General features: G+C 35.1%; 1 protein-coding gene across 3 annotated transcripts; it reads left to right on the top strand.

Moving 5' to 3' along the window:
* The first annotated feature begins 9,614 nt into the window (after positions 1-9,614).
* LOC105211163 (carboxypeptidase B) lies at positions 9,615-14,024 on the top strand. Of its 3 annotated transcripts, none has more exons than XM_054228983.1 (4): positions 9,615-10,712; positions 13,191-13,295; positions 13,360-13,762; positions 13,826-14,024. In XM_054228983.1, the coding sequence occupies exons 1-4, from the start codon at positions 9,919-9,921 to the stop codon at positions 13,922-13,924; spliced, it is 1,401 nt and encodes a 466-aa protein (XP_054084958.1). In that variant the 5' UTR covers positions 9,615-9,918; the 3' UTR covers positions 13,925-14,024. The 3 variants fall into 3 exon arrangements, with proteins under 3 accessions (XP_054084958.1, XP_028895372.2, XP_054084957.1); XM_029039539.2 differs by having other exon boundaries at positions 9,616-9,788; positions 9,871-10,712; positions 13,360-14,024; XM_054228982.1 differs by having other exon boundaries at positions 9,616-10,712; positions 13,360-13,825; positions 13,889-14,024.
* The last annotated feature ends 177 nt before the right edge of the window (positions 14,025-14,201 follow it).

The following is a 14,201-nucleotide window of genomic DNA, read 5'->3' as shown; positions in this document are numbered from 1 at the left end:
GTCAGCAAACAATTGCCCACATTAATTTTCTGCATATTAGATAACTTATATTCTTTGTCACTCTTTTCTATTTGAAATTCTAAGCGTGAAAAAACTGTTACAAAACTCGCGTTCACTCCAAAAGTTGCGTTCGATTTGTCTTTCGGCTGAGATTGATCGCTCAAATTGTCACCCAGCCGTCAAGCTTGCGTCATAGCGGTCACACTTGAGTAGTTGCTGTGAAATGCTTAGACTATCGACGCTCGTTGTCAACCGTCTCAGACATTGTGACTGTTACGCTCTATTGTTATGCATATGTGGCTGGCTAAAAGCGCTCAGGTGGTGTGTATTTCGCATAAATTCACAATTACTTTTTTAATTTTTATTTTATTTTTTATTTTAAATTTTTTATTGACTTCCCACCGGTTTTCTGGCTCGACCACTTCTGCCTCCTCAAATTCCCAAAAATTTAAAGCGAAGCTGACCACGTGCCAACTCATTAGCGTAATTTTGAGAATATCTTAAGCATGTCGCGCATAATCTTCTTAAACTACTTTCGCCTTTGTTTTGCCGAAAAAAAGTAGTGGTGCTATTAAAACTAAATATTCATGATTATTTTTTTAACTGTTTTTGAGAGTTGTGTTGCCACTTGAGTGGATATGGCTAAGGAACATAAATCAAGTTCTTTAAAAAAAATTCTCTTTTACTCCTTCTTGATATACATTTATATATAGAGCTACATTAGGGTACGATTTCCAAACCTCAAAAACCAAAAAAACTTCAAATACAGCTGATTAAATCATAGAAGATTGTTCCACAAAAACTAAAAACGAAATTCTAACTAAATTTAACTGGAATTCGTTATTTTTAGAGCCAAAATTATCGATAATAAATTTTAATCCAAATTGAAGCAAATAAAAGCATTTCTCAAATCCACCCGATACTAATAATATTTTATTATCTCGAATATATGTACATACATATGTATATTCTACGACCAAAAATAAAAATGAGGGTGTGGAATCTCAAAAAAACAGTCTTTTGATTTTTTACGTAACACCCTAATGTCCACTTATATGACCACCGTATCGCCGTTATCATGCTGTCAACTGCGAGACCACCAACATTCAATATAAAAAAGGTTAAAATAATAAAAAAAATTGCCAAAACACGTTCCAGATTAATCACCCGCTTCAGGCATGGAATTATCAACAATTTTTTTGGATTATTTTGTATATTTATTGCGTACATAATAATGTTCGCATCCGCATAATAAGTCTTTTGTGGGCACATTTTAATCATGGCATTGATTTCAACATGGATAAGTAGGTCGAAAACTAAAAAATAGCCTAAGGGATTAAAAACTTTTGGCAAAATTTAATCAAATTAGTAACGGTATTTATTTGCAAAGTTTCAACTTAATTATGAGAATTGATGTAATAATATTTACACTTATACATCTTGATAGATGACTGTCACCCGTAGCACCAAACAAAAGGTCGAAACAAAATATAAACTTATTTTGAGGTTAAGTTTATAGAAGACTGCCGTTGTGCTAGACATAAATTAAATTGCATACCTTTTCAGATCTACAATAACGATGGATACAGATGAAAAGATCACCTTAAGATCAGAGGATCGATTTATTCCAGCCTAACAACCTGCCTCCGTCCCACTAAAATCCAAGCAGGCCTCAGAGTACATTCCTCTTCTTTTGAAAACCTATAGACACGGAGGGAAACTCGGAAACATTTATAACATATAGTAAGCAGCTCTGAGATTCTCATCTCCGGACACTGTATACTCTTGAGCCACGCAGATGTCTGACGTCTTTCAAATCGAGCGCACTTGGCGCTTACGTCCGGCAACAACCAACAAGCAACAACAACACAACCAAAACAAAACACCAACTCACAAGAAGTTGTTAAGTGAGAATAACCAACAATAGCAAGAAACAATAGCCATAAGTGGAGAGCTAAACCAGAACTGTTTGAAATCATTTGAAGTTAAATAATGAATAAAAAAACTTTAATTCTAAGCATTTCCAAAACAAAATGCAAGAACAAACTGTCGCAGTCATTGACACAACAACCGGCAATTGCGAGTATTCGCAATACTCATGTTGTTTCTATTTTTATTCGCTTACGAATACTATTCGATTCGATTGTATTTAAACACAACAACAGCTCTGCCCGTTACGCTCGACTTCTTTTACAAATTGACACCTTAGTAGTGGCAAAAAAACAATATAAATAGAGAGGCAATCAAAGACACTTCACCGCAAACTGTTTACGTCATAACGGCAAAGGCGATTTCATCCAGTTTGTCGACGTATTTATTTCAGAGAGTGTAATCTGTATACTATTCGCTTTCAATTGCTTCGCCATTCATTCGCCCAAGCAAAATTTATTTATTTATATTTTTATTGAATCGAAAGTAAATTCTGAAAGTTGAATAAATTCTGAAAATTTAATAGATTTCATTGACTCGGACCATGCGAGTTACTGGTTGATGCTCCAACCAGCTCACGAAATTTATTTTAAGATTTCAAGCTGGATTTATGATCTGTGTCTATGTGGTGGTGTTTGGCAACTGTTAGTTTAGTCAGAACTTTAGTCGATATGAGTTTTTTATGGAAATTGCGACCAGTTGCAAGCCAAAAGTGTTGTTGGTTAAACTACTAAGAAGAAACAAGGAAACTATAACTAGATTTATAATTTGGTTCTTGAAATAAATAACAGTGATTTACGTACTACATGACTTGAGCATTTTCAGCGCAGATATCATCGCTTTAGATATGGTTGGATTAATTGTAAAATTCACCATATTAAATATGGTATGGTTTTTCCACTAACTTGCGTTGTTATTATTGACGAATAGAGTTGCTTGTAGTTATTATAGTATAAACTCTGACCAGAAATGTCGATGACATCGACTTAACTTAAGTGTTGACAAAGCTATCGTGTTTTATCGACGTCGTTAGACCACAAGGTACTGGCTTTCATAAATAAACGAGCTGCAACCGAGTTGAATAAAAAATCAAAAATTAGATTAATAAGACTCCTCCTACCCTCAAGATTTTGAGCAGTTGGGTATCTACCCCGGATATCCGGATATCTATCCGCCAAAAGCTCCATATTGATCTGAATTTAAAACCAACGACATTGTTGGAAACTGAAGATTGGAGCAAATTTAGTGAAATAGTGGAATCCACAACGTATACTCAGCTAGATCAATTTAGTTATCTCGATATGGTCCAGTCGTTTCAGATAATTAGATGGATCCTGGTCGGAGTGAAAAGAGATGACGAACATATATAATAATTCCTTCTATACCAAATGTCAACTCCGTAATCTTATACCAAAAACCGTTTCATGTCCACAGTAATATAATACATACTTTAAAAGATATCACTTAATCGTCTTCTGAACTCAATTTAAGAATCGTTTTGTAGCTCTTAGTAGTAAAGATCTCATATCCTCTAACTTCACTAAGAATGATTGCTCTATAATAATTAATTTTACATAGTACCAGAACTATATGTGAGGCCACTCAATAAAGTCATGACTCTATAGCTTAAGAATGCTGGATTTCACTGACAGTTACTCACAGCGTAATAACCGGAATAATGGATCGCTTCATAGAAAAACTGTCGACAACCATGACGTCATGATCTAACAGATTTTTCCAAAAATATTCGTCACTTACGAAAATATTTCCAATATTCGGTTTCGTTCATTGACAGAAAAAATTCCGCAGTTCTCAACCAATTCATAATTATCGAATCAAAGCTGACTAAAATTGCTTTGGAACAAAGTTTATAATTTCAGATTCTTCTGAAACAATTACAACAGATAGGATCATAGATTATAAAGATGTATATGCTTCTTCGCTGTCACACAACTTCAGGATGAGATCGAAATCGGAAAATTATTGGGAAAGAGAGAGTCAACTGGCAATAGATTTATATTATAGCGACTGATCCAAAATTACTTTTTAATGGTTGTATGGATTCACATTCACAATGGTTAATATAACATCTACAATTCAATAAGCTTGAGGTTTAACTTTTCTGCCATTTTTTTTTGAATATCTAGTTTTCATACAAGCGTTGCGGAAGTAGACTACTTCAGTTAAAAATGGTAAAATGTACGCATTATATTCAAACACTTGAATTACTAGTTATACCCGTGGAAGATCATCAAACTAACAAAAAGTGTTGTGAAGTAATCAGAAGAGGTTTCATATGTGTTTAAATGTTAATTCAAGAGGCAATTAAAGAAGTTATACTTTTGGCAATCAAAGCCAACGTTTACATTCAATTGGTTTTTATACAAAGTGGAGATATAAATATACTATAAAAGGCGCCAAAAACATTTAGTTCCGGCACAAATTCGAAAGGCATTTTCGAAAATTTGTTTTCCCCACAATATTAACAAATTTACGAACACAAAATGTATGTAAATTAACAAACTTTGGTGGATGAGTTCTTTTGCTGCTCGTGCCAACACTTCCGGTAAACAAAAAATATACAATTTACTATAATGAAATCGCAATGCTTTACCACACAATCTATTATCTAAAAATATAAAATAAAAAAAAATAAAAAATTAAACTATTTACCATTCTTCGTTAAGTAAAGATGCTGCAATCAAAATAGCTCACAATTATTCAAATGAGGATATTCACCTTACAGATGGCCTTGAAGAAGATCGCATAAGAGTGCCTAGCTTCCCAATCAAAGCCATGTTTTCGTTAACTTTTTTCGTTATGCTTATACGAGTATAAGTTGTTTCAAATGCCTTAACGGCAATTAATTGTGGCGTTCGAGCTGAGCTAGAATTTCAAGCACTAATTTCGTTTGAATATTAAAAAAAAAAACTGAAGAAGCTGCAAAATAAGTGACAGCATAATTATACGAAATACAAATTCATAATTGATTTAATTTATACATACCGACTGCCACATAGCGCGGAATGTGTGGTTGGGGTTAATTGAAGTTGAAAACTATGGCACGTTTTGTGCTCAAGAGCGTAAGGTCTTCTAATGCAGACATCCAAAATTACTTTTTAAAGTGCATTGACTGTGAACTTGATACGAACTCTAGATGTCAGAAAGTGAGAGATATATTTTTTCGTTTTTATTATGTTTATAAGCCCATTGGAGATCATATTCAATGACCTCAAAGCAACACCATATTGAGATAACATATCAAACTAAGTATTTTTCTCTTCATAATTCCTACATTCATCAAAGGTCTCAGAGTCAGGTGAACTCTATACTTGAAATATATAGTGATTACAGATTTCGGGACTCTAATCAGACCTATCATCCTTATGAGGTGTCGTTAAAAAGGCTGCTTAGAAGATTAACTGTATCATCTTTAAAAAGTGAAGAGCTCAAGCTGATCTGGATTTTAGAATGAAACAATCTCATACTGATATGGATAACAGATCTGTAAGGTGCATGAGGCATCCATCAAACTATAGGTTAAAGACTCGTAGGAACAGGCATAACCTCAAAGAAGTCAGGAATTTAAGATTAACCTAATGTCAGAGAGTGTTTTAAAAGACGAAGGAAGGAGTTTGTATATAAACCGACCGAGAAAAATTGCAAAAAAATGCACACATCGGTTGATCTGATCTCAAAAAAACAAACAGGCATTTACTTGCAACCGAAACAAACAACAAATTAATTAACTAAACTTAAACATATTAATTCTTCAGCATTAAACTTCAATTTTATGTTTTTCATATAACATGAAAGTATACTTAATTATGTATTTAGCAAAAATAGCGTTGAACATACTTACATATACCTTTTTGCATATAAAATAAGATGAGTTCGTCATGTGATACGCTGCTCTGCGTTGTCATCAAGATACAGTTGCTGCATATTAAATATAAAATCGTGTTTGGATGAAAAGTAGATTGTTGTCAACTTGAGTGAATTCATTAGCGTTCACCACTTTGTAACCTTGACCATGAATTATACGGTAGTAAAGGTTAAATACAACAAAAAGTAATCAAATTACGATTTGCTGTCATTTTACAGATTTTTTGAAAGAAATTTTAACGCGTTTATGGTAATGACATTAACTCGTCTAGCTCAAGTATGAGGTGTAAAATAGAATAAGGTTTGGTTAAGAATAACATTTTTGAATAATCAAAGATCGACTTTCTAATTTTATCTTGTATTGTCTTGATATTATTAGGTTCATACCTTAAAGAGAGGACATCATTTTTGAACTAACATTTATTATTAAGATGTTGTGAAATGCAACCATAGTTGAAGAAGGAAAAAAATATCAAACGCTGATCCAACTGGTTAGGTAAACCTCTCATTAAGATATAAACCTAATAACTTCAAGACTAAAGAAAAAAGATATAAAACCTGAGGATTATTTTGTAAGACACTTTCATTGTGAAACGTTTTTTCTTTATTATTTTTTTTCAAGCTATTCGATTAGCGTCGGCTCTGACTCAGGCTTTTCTCAGTTTATATTATTCATTACAATAACTAGGAAGCTTCAAAAAACAGCAAGAGAACTTAAGACATGAATCTACTTTTTAAGCAGATTGATCCACAACTAATTTATGAAAAACAGGACTTGACACTTTTTCCTATATCAATGGCCTGAATGACAGTCAGATTAAGATAAGGTAAGATGAGTTTGTTAACTATTTTAGGTGACTTTATGTTACTGAAGAAGGTTTCAATAGATCAATAGATAATAAATGTAGGTAAGATGTTGTTAGTGGTCTATAGATCTTATTAGGAACTAGTGAGAACAAAGAAGGCTCGTCTTATGGATGTAAAAATAATATAATTTTAATGGTTTCATTATTGAAGTCCCATTCCTTAAGTTCCAAGTGAGATACTAACATCAAATGACCTGAATTACTTTCATATACACAAAGATCTGATGACTATATGCAATCAGTAAAGTCTTCGGATTGTTCTGTAATATAAATTGTCCTATATATAAAACACACTTTTATGATAATGATTTTTACCACTCCATGTCGTATAAGTAATCCTCAAATGGAAAATGGAATCTTGGACGACAGTGAGTGAGTGAAGTGAGCAACATTTTTTTGAAACGACTCATAAAATATGGACAATACTTACAGATAGATCAAATATGTCTTATATGGATTCATCTGTAGATGAGAACTGAAATCTCTGGGATCGTGCAACCATAGTACATGTTCTCTAGGAAGAACTTTAGAAGAAAATTTTGTAAGTACCTTGGAAATAATTAATATTCAATATCAATTGGAATTCGAATTGCTTTATTTCAATTCCATTGGTTTATAATCTAGTTATTATACAGTAAATGGTTCAGTTATAACTAATATCAATCATTACTATCGCTCACATAAATATGCTGGCACATAATGGCTTAATGTACTCCATTCGTGACACCCCTGCCCAGTTGAGGTTGGAAAAGCTTGAAAGGATTGCGTGCCGCTTTTCACCTAATAAAACTCACAACTGCTATCAAAAAAGCATAAAACAAGCAAATAAACCTCATTGCTTTGCGCATTGCTTACTAAAGGGAAACATAAATGGCCTAATAATGATTTTTGTTGCTGAGAATAATAGATAATTGGAAATGACATGTCGATACGGGAAAGGTAGGCAAAAAATAAAAAAATATCCGTTGTGTTCCCATAAGAGTATTGGACTTGGAAGCATTCCTAAAAATGATTGTGAGTATTAGGTATATATATTATTGAAACAAAGTTCCAAGGATTATTTCGAATAAATGAAGAAACTTCAATGCAAGTTTACTTCAGCATTTATATTTCCCATAAGGAATAACTAGAAGCAACAGCCAGCTGACTACCCGCTACAACAAAAAGAGTAAAGAATACTCCTTACAGCACACATACAAACATACATACATGTGAATATTTTTTCGAAGTTCTCTGCATTATTTTCATATTTTTATTTGCATTGAGTTTTGCACGCACCGAAAACTTTCGTCGGCAAACAAATGCTCAGCGTGACAGCTGGTTAGCTAAATATGTATATAAATAATATGAATTGACATGTATGCAAATATTTGCCGTTATACGTGACATGCGAATTACGGTACATATGTAAATGTCATTGTACATAATAATTCGCCAACTTCACCGGAAGCGTACAATTTTTTGTTGTTGTGTTTTACTAATGTACATACAGATAAGCATTTGTGTGTGTGTGTATATATAAATTATGTTTTTATACACAGTTATTCATGTATGTATTCAAAGCATAGTGGCTCAATCTCGTGTTCAACGACCATACCCAACTAATAAGACATTGTGCCATTTTTGGCTAATACAAACTTCCGGCCAAACTGACGACGAGTCCTTCGAATCTACGGCTAACTTTGCTTATGAAAAACTTTAACGGTATTTAATGTTGATTGCTTATGTTGGTGGGTGACTACGCTGGATTCCATGTGAGATATTTTAGAATAAATTTGTTGGCAATAATACTCACAGAGCTTTGGATGAGCTCTCCGTCCTCCAACGAGATTCACCTGTTCCTAGTTTCAGGGGTTTCAAACGGTGATTTTCCGATTGGCATACTCTCGCTAATAGGTTAGAGGTAGTTCTCGAGTTCTTTGGAAGAAATCATGGTAAAATCATCACAAAACGCCGTCCATATGAACCAGTTGGAATTGAAATAAAACTCATGTGATTTGTCGAGACATGAAATCTAAATTGTGGAGTTGTTTAGCATCGGAAAGGATGTGATGTAGTTGTCGAAATGTGATCTTAAAACCTAAACTAACCTAAGGATTTGTGCGAAAAATAATGTCACAGGTCTTACCCAGAACTAAACCATTTTTCACAGTCTAAGAGAGAATTTTATATAAATTCCTGCACTAAATTCCCAGACGCTCGAGATCGTCGTCCTCGTCATCTTTGAATCTCTAAATTTTCTGTTTTTCTAAAGTCAAGTTCCAAGTTCTCTACAGAATCGTCCTGTTTGCACAACGCACTAGGATCTTTGAAGTTTTATTATTCCAGCTATATTGAATTAACCAATTTGTTACAAGCTATCATTGAAGTTAGTTAGAGCTCTATTGTGTCTCAACATGTCCTTCTTAATTGTATCTTACCTTATCTAATTGTATCTTTCCAATCTGGAAACGGAAAGCATCTCAATAGACGTGATATTACAATGAAAGCAAATGTTTTTATGGAACCAATCCCCTCAGATTTCATCAGGGATTCTCTTTCATATCTTGTGGTATCAAAACTCGCAATAATTTCCGTTCCCAATTTCTTATGGGGCAGACCACCAACGCCTAAAGCTGAATAGGTTGTGACTTTTCGTTACCACATCCTTTCAGCAGCAAACAGCAAAACTTGAAGTTGTTCACTGTTCGTGTGTGCAATTTTTGTAGACTTTCGCAAACTTGGCTCAAATGTGTGCCACCAAAAAGGTAGGCACCATACGTAGAGTTCGAAGTTCATTGCATTCGTAAAACAACCGACCTACGCAGCAGTCAGCGGCAGTGTGGCAGGAACAAACCAAAAAAAGTGCCACTCACTTTGGAAACCCCGTTTTCCAAAATTGTTTTTAGAAAATCGAAAAAAAAAGAGTTGTGTTCGTAGGCTTTCGTTTTCTACATTTGTAATGTACTGGTACATGTAATTCATTTATTAAAAGTGATGTGGTAAAAGTGAACGGAAATTTTCAATTCAAAATTTCAAATTTCAATTATTTTGACTCTTCGTCGTTGAAAATTCAAAATTTCGCATTCACAAAAGCACTGGCAAAATTTTGAGTACTCGCAAAATCTGGTACGCGCGAATACGCTCTATAAAAATTAACTTTAATAAATGTTTTTGGAAATACGAAATAAATAAAAACTAAATTAATTAGCAAATCCACGGTTTGAAGTGAAGTTCCAACAACAGTTCCAACATCAGCATGCCGGTAAACTTGAAGAAGCGCAGCAAGAAGCAACGCATGAAGAAGGCCATTTCACATGCGAAATTCCAGAAATTGGTTGTGCCCCGACCGGATGTACTGCACGGCTACCTGCGGCATGAGGAGATCAATCGCTATTTGGAGTATCTGAAGAATCGCTACAGTTTCGTGCAAGTGTACATGATCGGCTTGACACACGAGCGCCGTCAATTGAAGGCAGTCGAAATCGATTGGAATAGCGAGAAGAATTTGGAAGCCATCGAACGCGAACGTACGCGTCGTGCGCTCGTCAATATGCCAACAATAACGCTACCGCCGCAACAAAATGCGAACCCAGGCACCACACAGGGTCGCAATACGATCTTCATAGAGGGCGGCACACATGCGCGCGAGTGGATCAGCGTTGCGGTGGCCTTGAATTGCATCTATCAGCTGACGGAGAAGCATCTGCGCAATTATGAGTTGTTGCGCAAATTGCGCTTCATCATTGTGCCCGTCACGAATCCCGACGGTTATGAGTATACTTTCATGAAGAATCGTCGTTGGCGCAAGAATCGTCGACCCATTCGTCACACCCGTCACATTGGCACCGATTGTAATCGCAATTATGATTTTCACTGGGAGGATGGACACTCGAAAAGCGGTCGCAATACGTTTAAAGGATTGAAACCCTTCTCCGAACCAGAGACGCGCGCCATGCGTAACGTGCTGCGGAAGAATAAGGATGATTTGTTATTCTTTCTGTCGCTACACTCATATGCGGAGAGCATTATGTACCCCTGGGGATACAGCAAGTGAGTGAAGTGTGAATGTTTCGAGTTAAGGATGAATTGTACCCAACCTAGCAGAACTTTTTCAAATTCGAATAACCTTATTATCGTAACTTCCAATTACGCTCGGTAAATTTATTTTGACTGCCGAAAAAGAAAGTTCTTATAGAAAATTTACTTTTAGACCTCAAATATTCGACAAATTGGACATAACTTCATACCCGACTTAGTCTACGAAGTTCGTAGTATGAACCCATTGGGTCGCAATCAAACTCGAACCTTCTTGTCTATAACAACTGTACTTAGGGTGTTTGCTGAGCTCATAGTATTGTAGAACCAGCGACAACAATAGGAGTAGATTCCTTACATGTGAAACAATATTCGTGCCCCCGCCTGTTTAATCGCAGCGGACACTTAAGACTCAACTCAACTTTTTTAGAATCGAGAATTGTAAATTCTCGTCTGCTACCACTTAAGATGAACAATATTCGTAACCGGAACAGACCCGGCTTTTATCCGGTCAAGGACTGCCAAATCGGGGGCTTTTCTCAAATTTATTTGGAGAATTTTATACCGCTACAACAACAACCATACGTTCTAGATTTATATCCGACCAGAGACACCAGCAACAATGACTATGCGGTAACTGTGGGTTTCTTGGACGAAGAGGGTATAGTTTCCAGATTATATGCATAAACCAAGTTTTATCGATATAATTACTTGTACTCAGCTCCCTTGAAAAAGTTTCGCTCTAGCTTCAAGGACTCGAAAAATTAAGGCAGATTCGATCAATATCGACATGTCCTTTGAAGTGTAAATAGACCTAAAATCTCGGAAATATTCAGGAATAGTTTTTGTATTTACGACAACACTTGGGTAATGACTGGATACATTTTTGGGTATTTAATTTCAAAACAGTTCCGGATTCCATTTCAGAACTGCCATACATATAAGATATTTTTCATAAAATAAAGGGAAATCTACAGTAACTAACTTGCTTGAATTTGTAAACCATGTGTCAATGGGTTTTAGGGATAATAAGAATACTGATGTTATATATACAGACTTTAGTAAAGCATTCGATAGAGTAAACCACTCAATTCTTTTGCAAAAACTGAATCTTCTTGGTTTTCAACCAAGACTTCTTGAATGGGTATCCTCATATCTTACTAACAGAAAACAACAAGTTTTATTTAATAATACATTATCCGATTCAATTAGTGTCACTTCAGGGGTTCCACAGGGTAGTCATCTCGGCCCGATTCTGTTCTTGTTGTTCATCAATGATATACCTTCAGTAATTAAGTTTTCAGAAATTTTATTATATGCGGATGATGTAAAACTTTTTAAATCATATACTTCTCATAATGAAAGGACTGAGTTGCAATCGGATTTAAATAATTTAGTTACTTGGTGTCACAAAAATGATATGCCACTGAATCTTAAAAAATGTAAAACGATGTGCTTTTCCCGTAGAACTGTTGATCTTTCCCCCTATGTAATAAATAACTTCAGTTTAGAGCAAGTTTTTAGCTTTGTTGATTTAGGAGTTAATATGGACCCTAAACTAAATTTTAATTCTCATGTAAATTCAATTGTCTTAAAAGCTAAAGGTGCTCTTAGCTTTGTTAAACGTTGGTCTAAAGAATTTAGTGATCCGTATATTACTAAAATTCTTTTTACAACATTGGTAAGGCCTATATTGGAGTATGGTTCTGTGGTATGGAATCCTAGCTATCAATCCCATTCTGATAAGCTTGAGTCCGTTCAAAAACAATTTTTACTTTTTGCTTTAGGCCACTTACATTGGGATTCAAGATTGAATCTTCCCCCGTATACTAGTCGTTTAAAACTTATAAATCTTCCCACACTCACTAGTCGCAGAGAAATGCTAGGTATAATTTTTCTAGTAAAACTTCTGAATGGTTTAGTTTGTAGTTCATTCCTTTTGTCTGATATTAAGTTTAATGTCCCATTGCGTTCATCCAGGCAGTTTAGACCATTATTTCTAAAATCTTCTAGAACAAATTTTGAGTTAAATGAACCATTCTGCCGAATATGTCATGATTTTAATTCGCATTCCAGCACATTTGATCCATCTGACTCAATATTTAGCATCAAAAAAACTATTTTGTCTTCTCTTAATAAATAATATTCAGAAATTTTTAACTTTTTGTTTTTATAAATTTTTAAATCTCAGCTGTTGAAATGTTTCTTTCTGTAGCTGAGCAGTTTGAGAACCGGACGCTTAAAAATCTCTTGCCTTTCTAGACTCGGCAAATTCCGCTCGTATGCGGACTGCGCCCCACGCGTCGGTTGGGCGGGAGGAGGGTAATCGTTTGGGTTAATAAATAAGTCAATGGAGAATTGCACGCGAATAGTTCCAACGAATGAAATTATTTCCTTCAGCAATTATTTTTTAGTGTTCCTTGGAACTCGGAATATTATCTATTATACATTTTTTGTAACCATAAATATTTTTTTTAATACTTGCGATTACAGAGACCTACCCGAGACATGGCAGAAATTGGAAAAACTAGCGTTAGCCGGTCGCAATGCCATAAAGGCCTACAATGGTAGAAATTATCGCGTTGGCAGTATTGCAAAGTTTGTACACCTTAAATAAAAACTAAAAAATAAAAAAAATAAATAAATTTTATACCAATTATAGATTAACAAAACGCCGCATATCCGGCTCAATTGTGGACTATGTCTTCGGCGTAATAAACGTGCCTTTAGCGCTCGTTATGGAACTGCCATCGCATGCTTTGGGTTTTCAACCGCCAGCCGAGTCAATCAGTCCGATTGGACACGAAAGCTGGTTCGGCATACGTGAGATGTGCAAAATGGCCTACGACATAGAGCCACCCTTCTCGCAATTGGAAGAGACGACGATGCTGACGAAAGCGCTTACTAATGTTAATGTTAAACCACCACTGCAAGAAGCTGGCGCAGCGCGCAATAAACTACCGCTCTACAAAACGATTATGCCCGCCATCAAAGCCGAAGAGGTGCTGAAGAACAATAAACTACCGCCATATAAATCGGTTACGCCTGCCATCAAAGCCGAAGAAGTGCTGAAGAACAATAAGCCACCGCTCTACAAAACGATTATGCCCGCCATAAAAGCCGAAGAGGTGCTGAAGAACAATAAGCCACCGCTTTACAAGACGATTATGCCCGCCATAAAAGCCGAAGAGGTGCTGAAGAACAGACAAGTGCCCGTTAAGTGTTGAATCATACTTATTACAGACCTATTTAATGTTTTTTAAATTATATTATTTGGATTATGGCGTAAATAAAATCAAAAAATATTTTGGCATTTAGAATACTCAATTTTTTTTGTATTTATTAACTAATACCCACAAGTAACTAAGTTACACATGAATACATATTTATATGTATGTATGCCTCGTATGTATGTGTGTGTGTCTAATAATAGTGATATTGCCGTTATTTGTTATAAATTGTGCTCGTTAAACTGTTGCGTGTGAAATTCATTTCTATTGCTTT

Source organism: Zeugodacus cucurbitae, chromosome 4, assembly GCF_028554725.1.
Source record: "Zeugodacus cucurbitae isolate PBARC_wt_2022May chromosome 4, idZeuCucr1.2, whole genome shotgun sequence".
Taxonomy (NCBI): Eukaryota; Metazoa; Arthropoda; class Insecta; order Diptera; family Tephritidae; genus Zeugodacus; species Zeugodacus cucurbitae.
The sequence above is the reverse complement of the archived record's forward strand: the minus strand, read 5'-3'. Positions and strand labels throughout refer to the sequence as shown.

What these genes read in the sequence shown, in the direction of transcription:
- LOC105211163 (XM_029039539.2), top strand. Translation starts at nt 9,919, where the DNA reads ATGCCGGTAAACTTGAAGAAGCGCAGCAAGAAGCAACGCATGAAGAAG. An exon ending in TACCCCTGGGGATACAGCAA is followed by an intron (nt 10,713 to 13,190) that starts GTGAGTGAAGTG and finishes TTGCGATTACAG; the next exon opens with AGACCTACCCGAGACATGGC. An exon ending in CGCGTTGGCAGTATTGCAAA is followed by an intron (nt 13,296 to 13,359) that starts GTTTGTACACCT and finishes TACCAATTATAG; the next exon opens with ATTAACAAAACGCCGCATAT.